The sequence below is a fragment of the Notolepis coatsorum genome (genome assembly GCF_963971535.1).
Source record: "Notolepis coatsorum genome assembly, chromosome: 18".
NCBI classification, from domain to species: domain Eukaryota; kingdom Metazoa; phylum Chordata; class Actinopteri; order Aulopiformes; family Paralepididae; genus Notolepis; species Notolepis coatsorum.
The window spans coordinates 79,108,056-79,132,116 of record NC_140182.1 but is presented as its reverse complement, the minus strand read 5'-3'; the positions used below and the strand labels follow the sequence as shown (position 1 = coordinate 79,132,116).

The 24,061-nt window shown below is 42.2% G+C and overlaps 1 protein-coding gene across 4 annotated transcripts in view; it reads left to right on the top strand.

The window, feature by feature from the left end:
- The window catches only part of rfx4 (regulatory factor X, 4), a gene marked incomplete at both ends in the record, with an annotated part of 43,635 nt that overhangs the window by 4,972 nt on the left and 14,602 nt on the right, over nucleotides 1-24,061 (top strand). For all 4 annotated transcript variants that reach the window (XM_084334712.1, XM_084334711.1, XM_084334710.1 and 1 more), the window contains 8 exons: nucleotides 3,409-3,532; nucleotides 6,534-6,595; nucleotides 7,416-7,629; nucleotides 8,417-8,494; nucleotides 11,125-11,288; nucleotides 19,895-19,995; nucleotides 20,171-20,229; nucleotides 20,346-20,490. In XM_084334712.1, coding sequence (XP_084190838.1) covers nucleotides 3,409-3,532; nucleotides 6,534-6,595; nucleotides 7,416-7,629; nucleotides 8,417-8,494; nucleotides 11,125-11,288; nucleotides 19,895-19,995; nucleotides 20,171-20,229; nucleotides 20,346-20,490 — 947 coding nt within the window. The remainder of the gene's footprint in view (nucleotides 1-3,408; nucleotides 3,533-6,533; nucleotides 6,596-7,415; nucleotides 7,630-8,416; nucleotides 8,495-11,124; nucleotides 11,289-19,894; nucleotides 19,996-20,170; nucleotides 20,230-20,345; nucleotides 20,491-24,061) is intronic.

Sequence of the window (24,061 nt, the reverse complement as noted above, 5' to 3'; positions counted from 1 at the left end):
GTCTTAAGTAGAAAAATGTGATTAATCACGATTAATTAATTGATAAATTAATCAAGATTAAATACAGAAAATGGTGCGATTAATTAGTAAAAGAAAAATGCATCTATTGACAGCACTAATATATATATATATACATGTATATATATATATACAGATGTTTTCTTTTTCACTGGAAATGGGATCCACTGGTTTAGATCACTGACTAGATGCACATAGGAACCCACATAGGATACCTCATTTTGCACTGTGGAAAGTCCAACATTGACTGAAACCTTTGCACACTTTATCACTCTCTGTACACCCCTGCAATGTAAAAAAAACTGAAATATATACTGTTTTTTTTTTATCCACTTTTTCTCCCATTTTTCTATATTTTCTCCCATCCCAATTTCGTATCATCCAATTCAACCCTCCCCTGTCACAAACGCTGTTTCTTGCCTCCCACAAGCCGGCTGCAATGTGGACTAAGTCATACATAGCACAAGTCCCCTCCGGTACTTGAGGTAACAGCAGTCGCATCTTTTCACCTGCGCAGCTCGATCTCTCAGTGGCGAGGAGTAACGCGTGGGAGGCTCACGCTGCCCCCGACACTTCCTGATTCTACTGCGCAGGCGCACCAACCGACCTGTAGGAGTCGCTGTCCACAACGCCCGATCCCCACCCATCAGTTTCCCACCCCCTAATACGGCCAATGTGTATTAGTATGAACGACCAGCTAAACTGAAAGCAATGTGGAGCGCTGTCTCTGCATTCGTGGCGAGCGCCTTGCCCACTACGCCACATAGCCGCCCCCCTGAAATATATACTGTTATAATTCAGACTCTAGTCTGAATAATTTTTTTGTTCTCTTGTGTGTGTGTCCTTCATTGCTGCATCCGTACCTTTTAGTGAAAAACAAACATTGATTTGTAAATAATTCATATTGTTTGGGGATCTAGAATGAGCCTGTACTATACTTCTTTTGAGAGTATTTTTCCATCATGGTTTCGAGTTAACATTGTGGAAGAAATATATATTATTTGTATTATTATAATTTATGTGTGAACACTGAACATTTAGAATCAAGGTAAATGTTTTGAGAGGGATACGATTATATTAGGAGATCATATAGCACCCTTACTAACCCATACTAACTTTGCACCCTTATCGATAGTGAAAACCTGGCATAGTCTCTGGCTTTGTGATTGTTGTTCAGTCCTGTTAGATATTATTAAGAATACATCTATTCATAGTGTCTTCCTTTGGCTCACCTGAGCACAGCAGTGTGAATTCTTGGGGATACTCAGTGATATGATGTGGAACACGCTTTGTAAAGAATTGAGAGCATTACACTTTATCTAGGCACTGATATGTATTAAAGGCACAATCTTTAATCCAGATGTTGCCATGGGATCAGAGACACTGTTTCATTCATTCTCTAATTTAAGTATATAGAGTATAATTATTTACAGCGTGTAACAGCCTGCATGGCATGAATACAAAATATATATTGATGCATCAAAAATATTGTTCATGTTTACCTAATTTGTAGTTATTGTAGCATATTTTATGATAGGATTATAGAGGATAGGTTATGATAGGATAAGAGTTTTGAAAAACATGAATATCTTCTAGTCTCAATCTTAAATCAGAATGTGTTTCATCACAATACCATCGTACATTTGACAATAGCCTACTTTTGTAGTACAAAATAACTACATTTATAAACAGACTTTATCAATGTTAAAACAGAAACACTATATATTCAACTGTGATGCTATTTAAAATAAGTTTTATGACAACACTTTGATGAACATTGTTACTCAGCTGATATAGTTGTGCCCTTCCTGATGACTTGTCGTACAGAACTTGTAAGTCGCTTTGGATAAAAGCGTCAGCTAAATGACTAAATCCTCTTTTACAATACAAACATGCCTCGTTTAGAATCGCAATACTATTTTATCATGGCTTATTTTTTTATTATACTTATTGTATAAATATAAAGCCTTTTTCATTTAATTTCAAACCTTTATTTCAACTCGTAAGACACTGAGGTTACCTTCATTTACAGCGACGATGAGTTTACAAACAGGTTTATCAGTAAGTTCACACATTATAGGCACAATAAATAAGAATAAACAATAGAAACTCAGCTAAGACAGTTACAAGTCGACACACAGTGGTCGGAGATCATACTTTTAAATGCAACAAGACACTTAATAATCTTTGTTCTAAAAAAGAATCCTGAATTCTACTCGGAACAAGAGTTGCTTGTGAGAAGTAAATTTTTTTTTATTCATGTCACGGTTCTTATTTATATAATGTTCCTTTTGTAGTTTTAGTATAGTACAGGGTAATGGAGGGGCTCTGTTTTATTTGCCTCTATTGTACTTGTTTTTTAGTAGCTTTAGTAGTATCAAAGAGTGTAATCCCCAACCAACCTACCCAACCCTGCTGCTTTTACAGTGTCTACACTTTCCTGCTGTTTATGTACAGTGATGTCTCCTTGTCTGCAGACTGTGTGCCTCTGCTTGAAGACAACCGAGGGTACCTCCTCAGTAGTACTGACTGAGTGCAGTAGCTCAATACCTTTATTAGTGAAAGCGTGATTGATTTAATTGAAACACTGGAATAAGATATTGTGTGATGTGTTGGCTACTTGCCTCAGGCTGGTTCTAATCAAACCCCACACTGATCAATCGCATACAGCTTGATATCATACAGCGTTATTATATCATAAAATAGATTACTCTTAACTGATGAAGTTGCATCATTACTCTGACATGCATGTTTACTAAGTCAGACAGATAGCAACTTTTCGTTTTTTTACTATTTTCTTTTTGTCTTTTAAAAATATATATTAGATTAGATTCAAATGTATTGTCATTATCCAGCACAACGAAAATAAGTAAGCAAATGTAACAGTAAAATTAGTACTACTGAGTAATAGTGCTAATAAGATGTATGTACAGTGATAAAGGTATAAATATACTGGTAGTTATTGTATGCTAGCATGCAGAGTTGTATGGGTTATATTATTATTGTTTTGATCACCTTAAGTAAAGGGTTCCGACATGATACCTACTCTTACTAGTTACGCTGCTGGCCAGTATGACTTACCACCATAGTGTCTTTATCCCTGTATCACTGTACATAATACTACAACTCTGTACATACATCTGATCACTCAGTAGTACTTATTTATATATTTTATACCCAGCTGTCACCTGTACATTGTATATTACTATTGCAATTTACTGTAACATTTACACTCTGGTTGGATGTCAAACTTATTTTCGTTGTACTGTACTTACACGTAGATTTTCCTCTCTACCCAATCACAGCAATAATGCTTGAACGCCCACTCATCGCTGTTGTAGTCTCTGGTTGTCTCTGTGTATTATGAACAGACCTGCTCGTCTCTTCCAGGCTGGAGGAGAACTATGAGATAGCTGAAGGCGTGTGCGTTCCCCGCAGTGCACTCTACATGCATTACCTGGACTTCTGTGAGAAACAGGACGCGCAGCCTGTCAACGCAGCCAGCTTTGGAAAGGTAGGATCTCGTGTTTAGTCTGAGCTACTGGCCCAAACGCTCTGGCACAATATAAATAGTATCAGTGTTGTAGAGCTATTTATGGAAGTTCGGAAATACAATTTCCTCGCTAGAAATCAAAATTATCATTTGAAAATACCTCCATCCTACTGTACCTACTGTCTCCTGTGCTACTGGCGGCACGGTGGTGTAGTGGTTAACACTGTCGCCTCACAGCAAGAAGGTCCAGGGTTTGATTCCCGCTTGGGGACCAGGTTTCCGCGATGCCAGGTACCCAGGTGGGGTATCTCCCGGGCCTTTCTGTGTGGAGTTTGCATGCTCTCCCCGTGCTCGCAAGGGTCCCCCCCCCCGATAAGAGAAACCCAATGGAAAAACATGCAAAACAACAGATCGCTAACGCTGTCGCGTCCGTGACGAAGACGGACAGGAGCACTTGGATGGTCCCCGGGCGAGGCCCCACGCCGCAGCCCTCGTCTGCTCCTGGCTGCCCTTGGGGGGAAGGACGACGGGATGGGTTAAGCGCAGAGGAGTATCGCATCGGCGATCCTACAAAAAACAATGCATGCATGTGTGTTCCGGTGTGTGTGCTAAACTAACCTCTGTGTGCCACTAACATTGAGAGTCGTCTGCATGCCAATTAAAGACCTCTGCGACAGGTCCTGCATTATTATTATTATTATTATTATTATTATTATTATTATTATTATTATTATTATTATTATTATTATTATTATATTTATTATTATTATTATATTATTATTACATGCTTGAATATTAGGTGGCAGACTGTAGCAGTTGGAGAACTAATGGCTGCAGAACTCGAGAACTATTAGGAATGTCTGACCACTAAGTGTGTCGACTCTTAACCACCAAAACCTGCACGGACTGCAACTTATGACGTGTATCATGCCAGTTAGGGCACCTTGTGTATACTGTTTACTTTTACTCTTACTCATAGTATATTCAGATTCAAATTCTTTATTGCCTATTTTTATTGTAACGTATAATATAACCGATAGGGCATACAGATCCTCATCTGCATCTTTGTTTACACTGTTTATTTTTCTCATGTTTTTATATTCATATTTTATTTTATTGCCTATATTTATTTCTACTATTACCCTGCCCATACCTCCCCTCCCCCTCCCCCATGCTGCTATGACGCCTGAATTACCCTGAATAAAGGAATATCTTATCTTATCTTATCTTAGAAGAAGTTGAAATTAATTTAATTAATGAAATGTGTGTAGTGCCGATGATACAAAAATTATTTTAAAGGGCAATAGCAGCACTTTTGACATATGGGTCCTAATGTTATTGTTCTTTTGAGTTACATACTAAATATCACTATCTTCTTTTTTTTAATTCAACTTTTTTCCATTACTGCGATACTTCACAGCCATTTTTTGCTGACTCACCATTCTCATACTTTAATACTGAAATATCCACTAAACACACACACACACACAAAATAGTCACATTGTATGAAAATACCTTGCTATGTTGCTAACCTTTATGGTTTTCAGAGAACTTTACATTCTGTTGACACAACATCTAACGAGGGACAATGGAGACACGTTTCACAAAGTGAGACCACATCGGTCGTGTAGCATTTTCATAAATGTTGTGATTTTAGTAGTAGTTCAAGGAGTTTTAAGATACATTTTCAAATACACTGAAAGTCATGGATGCGATAAACAAAATGTCCCTCAAACATCTCAGTAATGGAAAAATATGCAGAGCAATCTTCTGAGATATTAAACAAGACATTGGTGAGGCAAGAATGAGATAGCACCACATCACCATTAGTATTCTCCTGTTATGAGATTTTAAAATATATATATATATTTGATCTGTGCTGTACTGCAGCTTGTTCCAGACTAGAGGTTAGCGAGAAGTAAAGCTCTTGATTGCTCTCTTATGAAAACCACTACCACATAATCTAGAGCCAAAGGAGACATCCTCGCCTGTGTTCCCACAGCCCACAGAAGCTCTTCAATCCAACCCCCCCCCCCCCCCTCCTCCTCAGCCGTCCCCTGTACCCTGGACCCTGGCCCCAACCCCCAACCCGGCCCACCCCCGCAACCCCCTTTCCCTCCCCTCCACAGATCCTGTCGGAAGATATTGAAAAAGAGAAGGGGCTTGGATTAATGTGTAATTAAAGGAAATTTGGAAGGGTGAGATGTTGCGGAATGTTAGATCAGTGGCTGGAGCGGTGTGGGGTGTCCTTTAGGAAGGCTTCATTGATTCAGGACAAAACAAGGAGAGAGGGCCCGGGCTGCCTCCCTGTCTGCTCATTTATCAAGCGGGGCCCTGACAGAAACTTCACAGCTTGGCCCCTTTTTTCATCCCGCACAATGGAGAGCTACACTGTTTGCTATAGTTTCTGCACCAGGAGAGTTGGATGGAGGGACAAAAACGAGAGAGAGAGAGAGAGAGAGAGAGAGAGAGAGAGAGATAGAGAGAGAGATAGAGAGAGAGAGAGAGAGAGAGAGAGAGAGAGAGAAGAGAAGAGAAGAGAGAGAGATTTTTCATATAGAAAAAGAAAAGTAATACCCCTGAACGTGTCATAAATGGATGCCTCCCAACGTGCTTTTTTCCCCCTCAAACCTCCCTGGGGCTTTCAGGCTGTGGGAATTTCACGCTGTTCTGCTAATGGATGTTATGAAGCGCATTCTCACAGAGCTGTTTTCATTTCACTAACATATCCTGTGTGTTTGTTCTGTATTACAAGGAAAATAAGCCACCTAGCTAATCAAGGAGGTTATATCTTCAGTTTTGCCCCACAATAACAAAGTTGTTATTGTGATCTAATGTGGCGTTTGGCCTCTTTGTTTTGCCTTTTTACTTCCTCCTCTGCCTTTCCTTTTGTTGTCTAAATTACAGAGGAAGGACGGCAGAGACTCGCTCTTCTTCTGAGAAGCAATGTGATATAGATCCATTATCCACAGGTGCCGTAGTCTCTGACCACATCCTCTTGTCTCCTGTTTCTCTCCTGCAGATTATTAGACAGCAGTTTCCACAGCTAACCACTAGGAGACTGGGGACGAGGGGCCAGTCCAAGTAAGTTACCTCTCCTCTCACTTATTCTGATTTAATTAAATGAATAAAACCGTTAGGTGAGAGAATTCCACTTGTTCCCGACAGGCAGGTCACTTCCTTGAAACAAGCTTGTTTGTTTCGGAGCAGGTGAAATTATCTCAACCCGTTGGCAGATTATTCACTTGTTTTAAGAAAATAACTCAAGACTCGATACAAGATTAAATTACTACTTAAAATTGAGATTTTTCTGTTCGATTTTAATGAAAGTAAATGGAATGTTGAACCTTTAGTCTCCTCACCCCGATACGAGGGTGTGTGTCTTCTCATACGTGTTAACGGTTACACTGTAGGTACTACAAGAAATGTGTTTTGATGATGATGATGATGATGCTGATGCTGAAATCATGTTGATCGCATTAAGTTAAAACTCAAGGATGTTATTTAGTGAGATTAACTGTGTTCTTTCAAATGTTACTATCGATATTCTGTACAAAGATAAGATAAGATATTGATATTGATGGGTGTACAGGTATGGGCAGGGTAATAGTAGAAATACATAAATATAGGCAATAAGATTAGATCTAAATATAAAAATATGAGAACAAATAAACAGTGTAAACAATATAATTATTAAATGACATTAACTGTTAACAAAATGTCTTTCAATTGTTACTACCGGTATTCTGTACAAAGTGAATCATGTCCTGCACAGTTTCCTATGGGATAAAGTAGCGAGGGGCAAACGTCTATCAGGAGAATCTCTATGAGGTTAATTAACAACTTGGTGAACAAAAAGGTATCACGCAGCCCTTCTCACGAAACCCCCCTTCGTCCCTCTCAGGTACCACTACTATGGCATCGCGGTGAAGGAGAGCTCCCCCTACTACGACGTCATGTACTCCAAGAAGGGGGCGGCCTGGGTGAACGAGACGGGCAAGAAGCAGGTCACCAAGCAGACCGTGGCGTATTCACCTCGCTCCAAGCTGGGGACGCTGCTGCCAGAATTCCCAAATGTCAAAGACCTAAATCTGCCCACCAACGTGCCAGAGGACAAAGTAAACAGGACTTTAAAAACTCCATCCTAATAGACCCCCCTCTTCCCTCCTCCTGCCCCTGCTCCTCCTCCTCCTCCTTCTCCTCCTCCTCCCTCCATCCCCCCTCCTCATCCTTCCCTTCCCCCTCCTCCTTCTCCTCCCTCTCCTGCTCATCCTCCTCCCTCCCTCCCCCCTCCTCATCATTCTCCTGCTCATCCTCCTCCCTCCCTCCCCCCTCCTCATCATTCTCCTCCTCCCTCCTCCTTCCTCCTCCCCCTCCTTCCTCCTCCTCCTGCTCCCTCCCTCCCCATCTCCTCCCTCCCTCCCTCCCTCCCTCCCTCCTCCTCCTCTCTCCCTCCTCCTCCTCTCTCCCTTCCCCCTCCTCCTCCCCCTCACACCATCTCTGCGCCCCCTCTGGTTTCGGGGGCCCTTTATGCGTCCCGGGACCTTCACTGGGCTCTGGTATAGAGAAGGACCTTGAGGATTTATATGCTGGCTCCTCAGTAACTCTTAATCTTTCAGGGAGATAATAAGATCCAGCGATGGACAAAGGACAGGCACTAGCTGTCCGGCTTTAAAGGGGGAGGGGGGGGGCATGATTTTAAATGGTTTTGTGTGTCGTTGATCTCTAAAGGCTGTTTTATATAACGTGGCTTCAGTGTAGACCTGTAACAGGTATTTATTGGTCCACATACTTTGTCCGAGATTTATTCTCTTGTTTTTGTATCACTCTCTCTGTGTCTGCGTAAGAGGGAGAGCTATTTAGGCTTCACTGTGTTTAGATTAATTATCTGTTTTGTGCCCACAGGTGTCAACCTTCATCATGATGTACAGAACACACTGTCAGAGGATACTAGACACAGTCATACGCGCCAACTTCGACGAGGCAAGTTTGTTTGTCTTTTGGCTACTGTCTTTTGGCTACTGTCAATGAAAAAGATAGAATATGTTTTTGTTTAAATGGGAACTATCCTATAAATGGCCTTTTTCAGTGTTTAGCATTGTTTCCTAGCTATGTGGACTTATATTAATAGGATCTATGTCTCTAATTCTCATATTGGCGCATTCTTCCAATTCTCCTCTCACAATATTCACCCTCACTGAACTGAGTCATCTGAAAATGTGCATATCTGTGATGTCAGAGATTTCTCAGCTGCATAATAATGTGGCAGTTGATGTGGCAGTTGGCACCAGGCCACACAGTGGTTGGAGCCCAGCCTCAAAACGGCATAAGATCTTGAGGTAGAAAAATGCTGTTTTTGAGTAATTAGAAATACAAAACAATGAATTTTTTTGAAAGAAAAACCTTACAGAGGTGTTCCATTATTCCATAGACTCACAGGAATTGTGTAAAAGTGCCCAAATAGTGAAATAAATTGTAAAATAGTTCCCCTTTAACACTTTGGATGCCACGCCATGTTTTCCTTTTGCCCCCTTGATGCCTAAACCCACTCCAATGTTAATATCGCCTAATCTATGTTTTAAATTATGGCTATGTGTCTAATCTGCCCGTCGCTTATCAAAGACTCATTTTCCAGTCAACATTGTCAAGGCAGATTGTTTTTTTATCGCTTCATTTCCGTTTGATAGCATTTTGAAAATCACTCGTTTTTGTGGAAAAAACAACCCTATGATGATAATCGTCTTTTACTGGAATATTCCAGAACGTTGTCATTTGTCTGCCTATTTATGAATAGTTTTCAAATAAACGCTAGATGATCGATAGTATATGTGTGCGCACGCACGCTCATGCCGCGCGCTGATAATCGCTGCTCTTATTATCTGATGGCTTTTACAGTGAAACAGCAATATCACATATAGTGGAAACGCTTATATCTCCGTGAAAACGAGTCTGATTATCCTAAGACTGATAACATAAATTCCTTACCTGACATCAGATGGTATCCAAATGGTTTATTCCAATTTCCGATCGCCATTCGAAAAAATCGATAATTGTATTGATCCATCGTGTGTACAGTAGAACACATATTCGCCGTTGCACCAAGGTTCCAGAATGAACTCTGGTAGACCCTGGTTACATCAGTGAGAAGTAAAATGTGGAGTCAGAAATCCGTGCTCCCATTCACTTTCATTGAGTCCACTCCAAAAGGGTGATTTACCATCTGGGAGACGATAGGGGGTGCTTTTTTCACATCTGAGCGCCGGCGGTGCCTGGATATCCAACGGTAGGCTCGCTTGATGCAATATGATTTCAGAACGCTAATAAAAAATAAAAAATAAAAATAAAACGAGAAATCTCGTGATGGGCATTCACCGGTCGGGGGGTAAACCCGAGAAATCTCGGGTGTGGCATCCAAAGTGTTAAGATATGCTCTATGTAGATAATACCCTTTGAAATACTTTAAAAAAATATATATATATATATGAATATTATTTTATTGTCAATGGACACAAGGCATTTGAATTTTGCCTTTTTGCATATCCCTCCTAGTTACACATACACACAGTCCTCATAGCCCTCCTAGATACACATACACACAGTCCTCGTATCCCTCCTAGTTACACATACACACAGTCCTCATATCCCTCCTAGTTACACATACACACAGTCCTCATATCCCTCCTAGTTACACATAGTCCTCATATCCCTCCTAGTTACACATACAAACAGTCCTCATATCCCTCCTAGTTACACACACACACACACAGTCCTCATATCCCTCCTAGTTACACATACACACAGCCCTCATATCCCCCCTCCTGGGGGATTCGGTGCCTTGCTCAAGGGCACTTAGGCAGGATGGTAGGCATGGTAGATGTTCATCAGTCACCAGCTCACAGCTGGAATACACCCTCCTGTTGGAGACAGGGATCAAACCAGCGACCTTTTGGTTACTGGCCGGCCTCTTTACCTCTAGGCCGCTCTGCCTCTATATATATATATATATATATATATATATATATATATATATATATATACAGCATATAGCATATATATATATACCTACTTATACACCTGCATATAACCCATATAACTCTGTATTATAGCATGTACAATAATGCTGTATATACCATATATATACTATATATATATATATATTCTTACCGTATATATATATATCCACATAATGTCTGTACATACCTGCATATAATCCTTTTTACATATCTGTAGATACTATATTTATATCTCTACATATCCCTTACCTACTCTTACCAGCCAGTATGACTTACTACCATAGTGTATTTATACCTGTATCACTGTACATATTAATACTACAACTCTGTACATACATCTGATTAGCACTATTGCTCAGTAGTACTGATTTATATCATTTATATATTTTATACCCAGTTTAATCAACTGTACATTGTATATTACTATTGCACTTTACTGTTACATTTGCACTTTACTGTTTGCACTTTACTGTTACATTTGCACTTTACTGTTTGCACTTTACTGTTACATTTGCACTGTGGTTTGATACCAAACTTATTGATGATGACAATACATTTGAATATAATATAATGTAATGTAATGTGTTGTGTTGTGTGCAGGTCCAGAGCTTCCTGCTCCACTTCTGGCAGGGCATGCCCCCCCACATGCTCCCCGTGCTGCGCTCCGCCACCGTGGTCAACATTGTGGGGGTGTGTGACTCCATCCTCTACAAGGCCATCTCTGGGGTGCTGATGCCCACAGTCCTGCAAGCCCTGCCCGACAGGTGTGTGTGTGTGTGTGTGTGTGTGTGTGTGTGTGTGTGTGTGTGTGTGTGTGTGTGTGTGTGTGTGTGTGTGTGTGTGTGTGTGTGTGTGTGTGTGTGTGTGTGTGTGTGTGTGTGTGTGTGTGTGTGTGTGTGTGTGTGTGTGTGTGTGTGTGTGTGTGTGTGTGTGTGTGTGTGCGGGTTAAGTTGTTCCTGCATCGACCCACCTCTAAACCTAGTGCACATACACTCTGTGACAGGTGGAGTATACTTAAGCATTACATCACGCGCAGGAGTGGGTTGTGACAATTAGACCATGCCTAGGGGTGGTCGTTAGACCCCCCTAGGCATGGTCTAATTGTCACAACCCACGACTGCGCGTGGTGTAATGGCTTTTATACAACTGGCACATTCATCCAACCTTATTGCTATACAATAAACACACATTAATTGAAGATTTATTGAAAAAACTATCCACCAGAAAAAAAGTTCCCACAAAAAAAAGAGAAGTTGCCTCCATGTGGAAGCAGCTCGGAAGTGCATCCAACAGTTCTCAGTAGGACATCCAACAAATTAACACATCCAACTGTCTCTCAACTAAGACATCCAACAAACTAAGACATCCAACTGTCTTTCAACTAGGCATCCAACAAACTAAGACATCCAACTGTCTTTCACCTAGACATCCAACAAACTAAGACATCCAACTGTCTTTCACCTAGACATCCAACAAACTAACACATCCAACTTTGCTTTAGTTTTTAACCTAATTTCTATAGAACTTCATTCTTAGATGCTTCTATAGAAAGTAGGTAAAACAAATAAAAAAAAGTTGTCTTTGCCCTATAGGAGGGGGGGGGGGTTTCTTTGCCCTATAAGAGTTTTTATTTTTTTATTTTTTTTAAACCTACTTTCTATAGAAGCAGCTGGGAGGTGCACTGTTTTAAGTGAGCGTGGGTTATTGAATTGATTGATTGATTGATTGATTGATTGATTGATTGATTGATTGATTGATTGCTAATTTTATTACTGTCCGCCTTGTTTCCAACTGGTTAAGTTTAGGCCCTCTTTCGAAGTTGGTTAAGGTTAGAGTTTGGAATCAGGGCTGGTGGTCTATCGCCCTGCTCTAAAGACAAACTCTAACCTTAACCAACTTTGAAAGAGTGCCTAAACTTAACCAGTTGGAAACAAGGCGGACAGTAATAAAATTAGCAATCAATCAATCAATCAATTCAATAGTCCACGCTCACTTAAAACAGCGCACCTCCCAGCTGCTTCTATAGAAAGTAGGTAAAAAAAAAAAAAATTGCAATTAATCAATCAATCCGCACGATTTTTATTTTGTTCCACAATGACTCATGACCCATCAATTACATCATCCAACATTGTTTAAGCAACTAAGACATTCGCCATGACAGAATCGTTTTTCATTTAGTCTTTATGACCCTATCACCATTATCCTTTCGTAATGTTTCCTGTCCGGCTTGTCCGCCATCTTGCGTTCATTCCTAAAACCACGAACGCGCATTGATAGTAATTCGGTTGTGGGCGGGTCCTGGGACCAAGAGTGTTGGGTTATGAAAAATACCCATGTGTAAGTTGACTGTTTCAGCCAATCAGAATCGAGAAATTTGCATGCCGTTGTATAATAGTCTCTAGTCTACAGGTCTGTTAGTGGAGTAATACTAGTCTGACAGGTGTGTTAATGGAGTAATACTAGTCTCTGACAGGTGTGTTAATGGAGTAATACTAGTCTCTGACAGGTGTGTTAGTGGAGTAATACTAGTCTCTGTGACAGGTGTGTTAGTGGAGAAATACTAGTCTCTACAGGTGTGTTAGTCGAGTAATACTAGTCTCTACAGGGAGGTGTGTTAGTGGAGTAATACTAGTCTCTACAGGTGTGTTAGTGGAGTAATACTAGTCTCTACAGGTGTGTTAGTGGAGTAATACTAGTCTCTGACAGGTGTGTTAGTGGAGTAATACTAGTCTCTGTGACAGGTGTGTTAGTGGAGTAATACTAGTCTCTGTGACAGGTGTGTTAGTGGAGTAATACTAGTCTCTACAGGTGTGTTAGTGGAGTAATACTAGTCTCTGACAGGTGTGTTAGTGGAGTAATACTAGTCTCTCTGACAGGTGTGTTAATGGAGTAATACTAGTCTCTACAGGTGTGTTAGTGGAGTAATACTAGTCTCTGTGACAGGTGTGTTAGTGGAGTAATACTAGTCTCTGACAGGTGTGTTAGTGGAGTAATACTAGTCTCTGACAGGTGTGTTAGTGGAGTAATACTAGTCTCTGTGACAGGTGTGTTAGTGGAGTAATACTAGTCTCTACAGGTGTGTTAATGGAGTAATACTAGTCTCTGACAGGTGTGTTGGTGGAGTAATACTAGTCTCTACAGGTGTGTTAATGGAGTAATACTAGTCTCTGACAGGTGTGTTGGTGGAGTAATACTAGTCTCTACAGGTGTGTTAGTGGAGTAATACTAGTCTCTACAGGTGTGTTAGTGGAGTAATACTAGTCTCTACAGGTGTGTTAGTGGAGTAATACTAGTCTCTGTGACAGGTCTGTTAATGGAGTAATACTAGTCTCTGACAGGTGTGTTAGTTGAGTAATACTAGTCTCTGTGACAGGTGTGTTAGTGGAGTAATACTAGTCTCTGGCAGGTGTGTTAGTGGAGTAATACTAGTCTCTGTGACAGGTGTGTTAGTGGAGTAATACTAGTCTCTGACAGGTGTGTTAGTGGAGTAATACTAGTCTCTCTGACAGGTGTGTTAATGGAGTAATACTAGTCTCTACAGGTGTGTTAGTGGAGTAATACTAGTCTCTGACAGGTGTGTTAGTGGAGTAATACTAGTCTCTGACAGGTGTGTTAGTGGAGTAATACTAGTCTCTCTGACAGGTGTGTTAATGGAGTAATACTAGTCTCTACAGGTGTGTTAGTGGAGTAATACTAGTCTCTCTGACAGGTGTGTTAGTGGAGTAATACTAGTCTCTGTGACAGGTGTGTTAGTGGAGTAATACTAGTCTCTGTGACAGGTGTGTTAGTGGAGTAATACTAGTCTCTACAGGTGTGTTAGTGGAGTAATACTAGTCTCTCTGACAGGTGTGTTAATGGAGTAATACTAGTCTCTCTGACAGGTGTGTTAATGGAGTAATACTAGTCTCTACAGGTGTGTTAGTGGAGTAATACTAGTCTCTACAGGTGTGTTAGTGGAGTAATACTAGTCTCTACAGGTGTGTTAGTGGAGTAATACTAGTCTCTACAGGTGTGTTAGTGGAGTAATACTAGTCTCTCTGACAGGTGTGTTAATGGAGTAATACTAGTCTCTACAGGTGTGTTAGTGGAGTAATACTAGTCTCTACAGGTGTGTTAGTGGAGTAATACTAGTCTCTACAGGTGTGTTAGTGGAGTAATACTAGTCTCTACAGGTCTGTTAATGGAGTAATACTAGTCTCTACAGGTGTGTTAGTGGAGTAATACTAGTCTCTCTGACAGGTGTGTTAATGGAGTAATACTAGTCTCTACAGGTGTGTTAGTGGAGTAATACTAGTCTCTCTGACAGGTGTGTTAATGGAGTAATACTAGTCTCTCTGACAGGTGTGTTAATGGAGTAATACTAGTCTCTACAGGTGTGTTAGTGGAGTAATACTAGTCTCTACAGGTGTGTTAGTGGAGTAATACTAGTCTCTACAGGTGTGTTAATGGAGTAATACTAGTCTCTACAGGTGTGTTAGTGGAGTAATACTAGTCTCTGTGACAGGTGTGTTAATGGAGTAATACTTGTCTCTACAGGTGTGTTAGTGGAGTAATACTAGTCTCTGTGACAGGTGTGTTAATGGAGTAATACTAGTCTCTACAGGTGTGTTAGTGGAGTAATACTAGTCTCTACAGGTGTGTTAATGGAGTAATACTAGTCTCTACAGGTGTGTTAGTGGAGTAATACTAGTCTCTGACAGGTGTGTTAGTTGAGTAATACTAGTCTCTGTGACAGGTCTGTTAATGGAGTAATACTAGTCTCTACAGGTGTGTTAGTGGAGTAATACTAGTCTCTGACAGGTGTGTTAGTGGAGTAATACTAGTCTCTACAGGTGTGTTAATGGAGTAATACTAGTCTCTACAGGTCTGTTAGTGGAGTAATACTAGTCTCTACAGGTGTGTTAGTGGAGAAATACTAGTCTCTACAGGTGTGTTAGTGGAGTAATACTAGTCTCTACAGGTGTGTTAGTGGAGTAATACTAGTCTCTGACAGGTGTGTTAGTGGAGTAATACTAGTCTCTGACAGGTGTGTTAGTGGAGTAATACTAGTCTCTGTGACGGGTGTGTTAGTGGAGTAATACTAGTCTCTACAGGTGTGTTAGTGGAGTAATACTAGTCTCTCTGACAGGTGTGTTAGTTGAGTAATACTAGTCTCTACAGGTGTGTTAGTGGAGTAATACTAGTCTCTGACAGGTGTGTTAGTTGAGTAATACTAGTCTCTACAGGTGTGTTAGTGGAGTAATACTAGTCTCTGACAGGTGTGTTAGTGGAGTAATACTAGTGTCTCTTGACAGGTGTGTTAGTGGAGTAATACTAGTCTCTGACAGGTGTGTTAGTGGAGTAATACTAGTGTCTCTTGACAGGTGTGTTAGTGGAGTAATACTAGTCTCTACAGGTGTGTTAATGGAGTAATACTAGTCTCTACAGGTGTGTTAGTGGAGTAATACTAGTCTCTACAGGTGTGTTAATGGAGTAATACTAGTCTCTCTGACAGGTGTGTTAGTGGAGTAATACTAGTCTCTACAGGTGTGTTAGTGGAGTAATACTAGTCTCTGACAGGTGTGTTAGTGGAGTAATACTAGTCTCTACAGGTGTGTTAATGGAGTAATACTAGTCTCTCTGACAGGTGTGTTAGTGGAGTAATACTAGTCTCTACAGGTGTGTTAGTGGAGTAATACTAGTCTCTCTGACAGGTGTGTTAGTGGAGTAATACTAGTCTCTACAGGTGTGTTAATGGAGTAATACTAGTCTCTGACAGGTGTGTTAGTGGAGTAATACTAGTCTCTGACAGGTGTGTTAGTGGAGAAATACTAGTCTCTCTGACAGGTGTGTTAGTGGAGTAATACTAGTCTCTACAGGTCTGTTAGTGGAGTAATACTAGTCTCTACAGGTGTGTTAGTGGAGTAATACTAGTCTCTACAGGTCTGTTAGTGGAGTAATACTAGTCTCTGTGACAGGTGTTAGTGGAGTAATACTAGTCTCTGACAGGTGTGTTAGTGGAGTAATACTAGTCTCTACAGGTGTGTTAGTGGAGTAATACTAGTCTCTACAGGTGTGTTAGTGGAGTAATACTAGTCTCTACAGGTGTGTTAATGGAGTAATACTAGTCTCTGACAGGTGTGTTAGTGGAGTAATACTAGTCTCTGACAGGTGTGTTAGTGGAGTAATACTAGTCTCTGACAGGTGTGTTAGTGGAGTAATACTAGTCTCTACAGGTGTGTTAGTGGAGTAATACTAGTCTCTGACAGGTGTGTTAGTTGAGTAATACTAGTCTCTACAGGTGTGTTAGTGGAGTAATACTAGTCTCTGACAGGTGTGTTAGTGGAGTAATACTAGTCTCTACAGGTGTGTTAGTGGAGTAATACTAGTCTCTGACAGGTGTGTTAGTGGAGTAATACTAGTGTCTCTTGACAGGTGTGTTAGTGGAGTAATACTAGTCTCTACAGGTCTGTTAGTGGAGTAATACTAGTCTCTACAGGTGTGTTAGTGGAGTAATACTAGTCTCTACAGGTGTGTTAATGGAGTAATACTAGTCTCTCTGACAGGTGTGTTAGTGGAGTAATACTAGTCTCTACAGGTGTGTTAATGGAGTAATACTAGTCTCTACAGGTGTGTTAATGGAGTAATACTAGTCTCTACAGGTGTGTTAGTGGAGTAATACTAGTCTCTACAGGTGTGTTAATGGAGTAATACTAGTCTCTCTGACAGGTGTGTTAGTGGAGTAATACTAGTCTCTACAGGTGTGTTAATGGAGTAATACTAGTCTCTACAGGTGTGTTAGTGGGGTAATACTAGTCTCTACAGGTGTGTTAATGGAGTAATACTAGTCTCTGACAGGTGTGTTAGTGGAGTAATACTAGTCTCTCTGACAGGTGTGTTAGTGGAGTAATACTAGTCTCTACAGGTGTATTAGTGGAGTAATACTAGTCTCTGACAGGTGTGTTAGTGGAGTAATACTAGTCTCTGACAGGTGTGTTAGTGGAGTAATACTAGTCTCTACAGGTCTGTTAGTGGAGTAATACTAGTCTCTGTGACAGGTGTGTTAGTGGAGTAATACTAGTCTCTCTGACAGGTGTGTTAGTGGAGTAATACTAGTCTCTACAGGTGTATTGGTGGAGTAATACTAGTCTCTGACAGGTGTGTTAGTGGAGTAATACTAGTCTGTGACAGGTGTGTTAGTGGAGTAATACTAGTCTGTGACAGGTGTGTTAGTGGAGTAATACTAGTCTCTGACAGGTGTGTTAGTGGAGTAATACTAGTCTCTGTGACAGGTGTGTTAGTGGAGTAATACTAGTCTCTGACAGGTGTGTTGGTGGAGTAATACTAGTCTCTACAGGTGTGTTAATGGAGTAATACTCGTCTCTGACAGGTGTGTTAGTGGAGTAATACTAGTCTCTGTGACAGGTGTGTTGGTGGAGTAATACTAGTCTCTGTGACAGGTGTGTTAGTGGAGTAATACTAGTCTCTACAGGTGTGTTAATGGAGTAATACTAGTCTCTGACAGGTGTGTTAGTGGAGTAATACTAGTCTCTCTGACAGGTGTGTTAGTGGAGTAATACTAGTCTCTACAGGTGTGTTAATGGAGTAATACTAGTCTCTGACAGGTGTGTTAGTGGAGTAATACTAGTCTCTCTGACAGGTGTGTTAGTAGAGTAATACTAGTCTCTACAGGTCTGTTAGTGGAGTAATACTAGTCTCTGACAGGTGTGTTAGTGGAGTAATACTAGTCTCTCTGACAGGTGTGTTAGTGGAGTAATACTAGTCTCTACAGGTGTATTAGTGGAGTAATACTAGTCTCTGACAGGTGTGTTAAGATAAGATAAGATATTCCTTTATTGATCCCCTTGGGGAAATTCAGGCATCATAGCAGCATGGGGGGAGGGGGGGAGGGGTACAGGTAGTAAAACAAAACAGTATACAGGTAGTAAAAGACAACACAGGCAGTGTAAACAATTTGATCAATATGGTCAATATAATTTACTAACTGACTAGCTGAGGAATATTCACATTATTCACAGTGTCACATGAGGTGCAGTATGCAAGAGGTGGTGTTATAATAATTTACTATCTACTGAGTATACATTAATCAAAGTACCAGGGTAGTCTACTTTGTCCCCCTTGGGTTCCTATAAGTCCCAGGTCAATGTCTGGTAGCAGTCGCTGTCGCTGCCCCCTGTTGTGGGGCCTGGAGGCTGCTAGTCGCTGCCCACTGTTGTGGAGCCTGATGGCCGCTGGTATGAAGGACTGTCCGAGGCGGTTAGTTGAGTGTCGGGGGGGGATGAGTCTGTGGCTGAACGAGCTTCTCATCTTGACTAGCTCGTCGTAGAGGGGGTGGTAGGGGTTCTCCATGATGGCATCCAGCTTCCTTATCATCCCCCTCTCTACCATCACCTCAAGTCTAGGTAGCTCGACTCCCACCACGGAGCTAGCCTTCCTCACCAGCTTGTTGAGCTTGTTGGTGTCCCTTGAGTTGATGTAGCCTCCCCAGCATGCCACAGCATAGAAGAGGATGCTGGCCACAACAGACTGGTAAAAAGACTGCAGCAGTTTGTTGCACACATTGAAGGACCTGAGTCTCCTCAGGAAGAACAGCCTGCTCTGTCCCTTCCTGTAGAGGGCCTCTGTGTTGTCCGACCAGTCCAGTTTATTGTTCAGGTGTACCCCAAGGAACTTGTATGAGTCCACCATCTCCACATCCACCCCTCGGATGGAGATGGGAATCGGGGGGGGCCTCTTCTTGCCCCTCCGGAAGTCCACCACCAGCTCCTTGGTCTTACTGGTGTTGAGTTGGAGTTAGTGGAGTAATACTAGTCTCTGACAGGTGTGTTAGTGGAGTAATACTAGTCTCTGTGACAGGTGTGTTAGTGGAGTAATACTAGTCTCTGACAGGTGTGTTGGTGGAGTAATACTAGTCTCTGTGACAGGTGTGTTAGTGGAGAAATACTAGTCTCTGTGACAGGTGTGTTAGTGGAGTAATACTAGTCTCTGACAGGTGTGTTGGTGGAGTAATACTAGTCTTTCTAACAGGTGTGTTAGTGGAGTAATACTAGTCTCTGTGACAGGTGTGTTGGTGGAGAAATACTAGTCTCTGTGACAGGTGTGTTGGTGGAGTAATACTAGTCTCTACAGGTGTGTTAGTGGAGTAATACTAGTCTCTGACAGGTGTGTTAGTGGAGTATTACTAGTCTCTGACAGGTGTGTTAGTGGAGTAATACTAGTCTTTCTAACAGGTGTGTTAGTGGAACAGAACAACTTGCTCACTCAGTATTATTTGATGCAATTTGACATTTGACATTTCTGCATTAATTTCCATGACATTATGAGTGGTGGTTAAGACTAAACATTAGGTTTCTTTCTGCCATCTGTCCAGTTTGACTCAGGTGATTCGGAAATTTGCCAAACAGCTTGACGAGTGGCTTAGAATAGCACTTCACGACCTGCCTGAAAACCTGAGGAACATCAAGTTTGAACGTAAGTGATAAAATCCCCAAAATGTATGATAATTTCACACCTCGTAACAATGTTTTACATTAAATTACAGGATTATGGAACTATGCACTTTGTTCTCAAAAAAGATGTTTTGATTTGTGAAGATGATAATCATACAGTAGGGTAAAACACATGTTCTCTTCCTTGTGATCCCCAGTATCCAGAAGATTCGCTCAGATTCTAAAGCGGCAAACGTCGCTAAACCATCTATGTCAGGTGCCTATCGTTCTATGAATTGAATCAAATCCTTATGAAGAATAATACATCTGATAAGGGATATTGGTTGTGTTAGAGAGCTATGTAATATCAGTTGATGCGTCTCTCCCCCTCAGGCCTCGCGGACTGTGATCCACAGCGCTGACATCACATTTCAGATGCTGGAGGACTGGAGGAATGTAGATTTAAACAGCATCACTAAGCAGACACTGTACACCATGGAGGACTCGCAGGAAGACCACCGGAGACTCATCGTGCACTGTGAGTAAAGAGAAGAGAGGTGCCTGTGAGAGAGACAGGAGAGAGTGCATGTGAGAGAGACAGGAGAGAGTGCATGTGAGAGAGACAGGAGAGAGTGCATGTGAGAGAGACAGGAGAGAGTGCATGTGAGAGAGACAGGAGAGAGTGCATGTGAGAGAGACAGGAGAGTGCATGTGAGAGAGGCAGGAGAGAGTGCATGTGAGAGAGACAGGAGAGAGTGCATGTGAGAGAGACAGGATAGTGTGCATGTGAGAGAGACATGAGAGAGTGCATGTGAGAGAGACAGGATAGAGTGCATGTGAGAGAGACAGGAGAGTGTGCATGTGAGAGAGACAGGAGAGAGTGCATGTGAGAGAGACAGGAGAGTGTGCATGTGAGAGAGACAGGAGAGAGTGCATGTGAGAGAGACAGGAGAGAGTGCATGTGAGAGAGACAGGAGAGAGTGCATGTGAGAGAGACAGGAGAGAGTGCATGTGAGAGAGACAGGAGAGAGTGCATGTGAGAGAGACAGGAGAGTGTGCATGTGAGAGAGACAGGAGAGAGTGCATGTGAGAGAGACAGGAGAGAGTGCATGTGAGAGAGACAGGAGAGAGTGCATGTGAGAGAGACAGGAGAGAGTGCATGTGAGAGAGACAGGAGAGAGTGCATGTGAGAGACAGGAGAGTGTGCATGTGAGAGAGACAGGAGAGTGTGAGAGAGACAGGAGAGTGCATGTGAGAGAGACAGGAGAGAGTGCATGTGAGAGAGACAGGAGAGAGTGCATGTGAGAGAGACAGGAGAGAGTGCATGTGAGAGAGACAGGAGAGAGTGCATGTGAGAGACAGGAGAGTGTGCATGTGAGAGAGACAGGAGAGTGTGCATGTGAGAGAGACAGGAGAGTGTGCATGTGAGAGAGACAGGAGAGAGTGCATGTGAGAGAGACAGGAGAGAGTGCATGTGAGAGAGACAGGAGAGAGTGCATGTGAGAGAGACAGGAGAGTGTGCATGTGAGAGAGACAGGAGAGAGTGCATGTGAGAGAGACAGGAGAGAGTGCATGTGAGAGAGACAGGAGAGAGTGCATGTGAGAGAGACAGGAGAGTGTGCATGTGAGAGAGACAGGAGAGAGTGCATGTGAGAGAGACAGGAGAGAGTGCATGTGAGAGAGACAGGAGAGAGTGCATGTGAGAGAGACAGGAGAGAGTGCATGTGAGAGAGACAGGAGAGAGTGCATGTGAGAGAGACAGGAGAGTGTGCATGTGAGAGAGACAGGAGAGAGTGCATGTGAGAGAGACAGGAGAGAGTGCATGTGAGAGAGACAGGAGAGAGTGCATGTGAGAGAGACAGGAGAGAGTGCATGTGAGAGAGACAGGAGAGAGTGCATGTGAGAGACAGGAGAGTGTGCATGTGAGAGAGACAGGAGAGTGTGAGAGAGACAGGAGAGTGCATGTGAGAGAGACAGGAGAGAGTGCATGTGAGAGAGACAGGAGAGAGTGCATGTGAGAGAGACAGGAGAGAGTGCATGTGAGAGAGACAGGAGAGAGTGCATGTGAGAGACAGGAGAGTGTGCATGTGAGAGAGACAGGAGAGTGTGCATGTGAGAGAGACAGGAGAGAGTGCATGTGAGAGAGACAGGAGAGAGTGCGTGTGAGAGAGACAGGAGAGAGTGCATGTGAGAGACAGGAGAGAGTGCGTGTGAGAGAGACAGGAGAGAGTGCATGTGAGAGAGACAGGAGAGAGTGCATGTGAGAGACAGGAGAGAGTGCGTGTGAGAGAGACAGGAGAGTGTGCATGTGAGAGAGACAGGAGAGTGTGCATGTGAGAGAGACAGGAGAGAGTGCATGTGAGAGAGACAGGAGAGAGTGCATGTGAGAGACAGGAGAGAGTGCATGTGAGAGAGACAGGAGAGAGTGCACAGTGTGTGAGAGAGTCAAATTTGAATTTGAGTGCATGTGGGGACAGCTGGGTAGTGTAGAGGTCGAAGTCACTCGCCTACCAACGCAGAGACCCAGGATAAATTCCCAGCAGCGGTACCTCCGGCTTGGTCAGTCGTCCCTACGAACACAATTGGTCGTATTCACGGGTGGGGAGCTGGTGGGCTATTCCTGAGTTCTGGTCGTTGCTGTTCAGCAGGGAGGGGATATGGGGGAGATAGCGTGAACCACTTAGGGTTGCCGTGGTGATGTAAAATGTCCAATGACTAATAAACTCATGTCAACAAACACCAGTATTACCGGTGCACTACATTGATCCACTGTGTCTTTGACGTTATGTTCTAATTTAACCCTTTCACTGCCACACTACTACAGAAGGTTAACCCTTTACTATCACACTACCAACGGTAACCGTAGTGTAGTGTGGCAGTGAAAGGGTTAACCTGCTGTTGTGTCGCAGTGAAAGGGTTAACCGTTTGGTGGTGCGGCTGTGAAAGGGTTAAAAATTAACCAATGGACAGTAATACCTTCTATCAATTTTCTATCCTTTCATTGACTGGTCTGGTCCTCTGAGCTCCTCTCCAGTAGAGCCGCTGCAGGGTTTAATCAGAAATATTTCCAAATCCTCCGCCATCGTGGTGTAACTAGAGTGTCTCTAGAGCATCTCTCCTTCATGCAAAGTAAAATCTACTCTAAATTAAAGTGAAACTTAAGCTACTCTGTACTGCGACTGCTGCACAGAGATCTATAAAATAGCTCTGCTGTCCTTGCAGACACATTCACTTTATAATGTTGTCTCACTAAATATTGATTTGAACACACTTAGGGCGGGATCCACTAAGAATGGATTGCACGGTGGAAATTAACTGTGTGGGGTTTGAGCACGGTATCTGCTCCGTCTTTGCGAGCTATCCACTAAGGACATTGTGCGGATGAGATACCAGCGCAGACACGCCCATTATGTGTGGAGTTTGCTCCTGATCTGCTCCAGCGCAGTTGGCTCGCAGAGCAGTCTGCACTCCTGACAGCGCTGTTGGCAGATATCAGGAAGGGGAAAAATAAGCCCAAAATGAGGCATAGACATAACGTATTTTTCACCATTAGTATTCCGTTCATTTCGTATTGTATTACGTTTACTTCGTAATGTATAGAGCTTGCTTAATTTGTATTTTCATGACACATTGCATCCTGTGTTTTTGTCCCTATCTTTCGTCATTGCATTTGTTTGTCATCCACGAATAAAGTATTTTGAGCAGACCTGTCCATATTGCAGAATATTTATACTGAATTTAGGCACTGTGCCAGTGAAGATATTTTATAATTAACGAATATTTTGAGTGAGCAAGTTGTATTTAATGTTTAGTTAGGATAATAGAACCTGCATTATCATATACTCCAGAATAAATGTTTCATTGGCCTGCTTCCAGTGTCTACTCCTGACGGATCGATGACACGTTATAATTGAAAAGTTTATTCTGGAGCATAAGTGTGTGGTGGTACAATTGGAACGTGAGTGCAGTCAATAATGATAATAATAATAAATGTATTTATATAGCATTACGATGCCTGCGTCTGGCAACAATTACTGCTGCCATGATCACCTGTGACGCTGGCATGATGCCCCATAGCGTTTAGGGCTTTGCATAGCGGTAACTGCTTG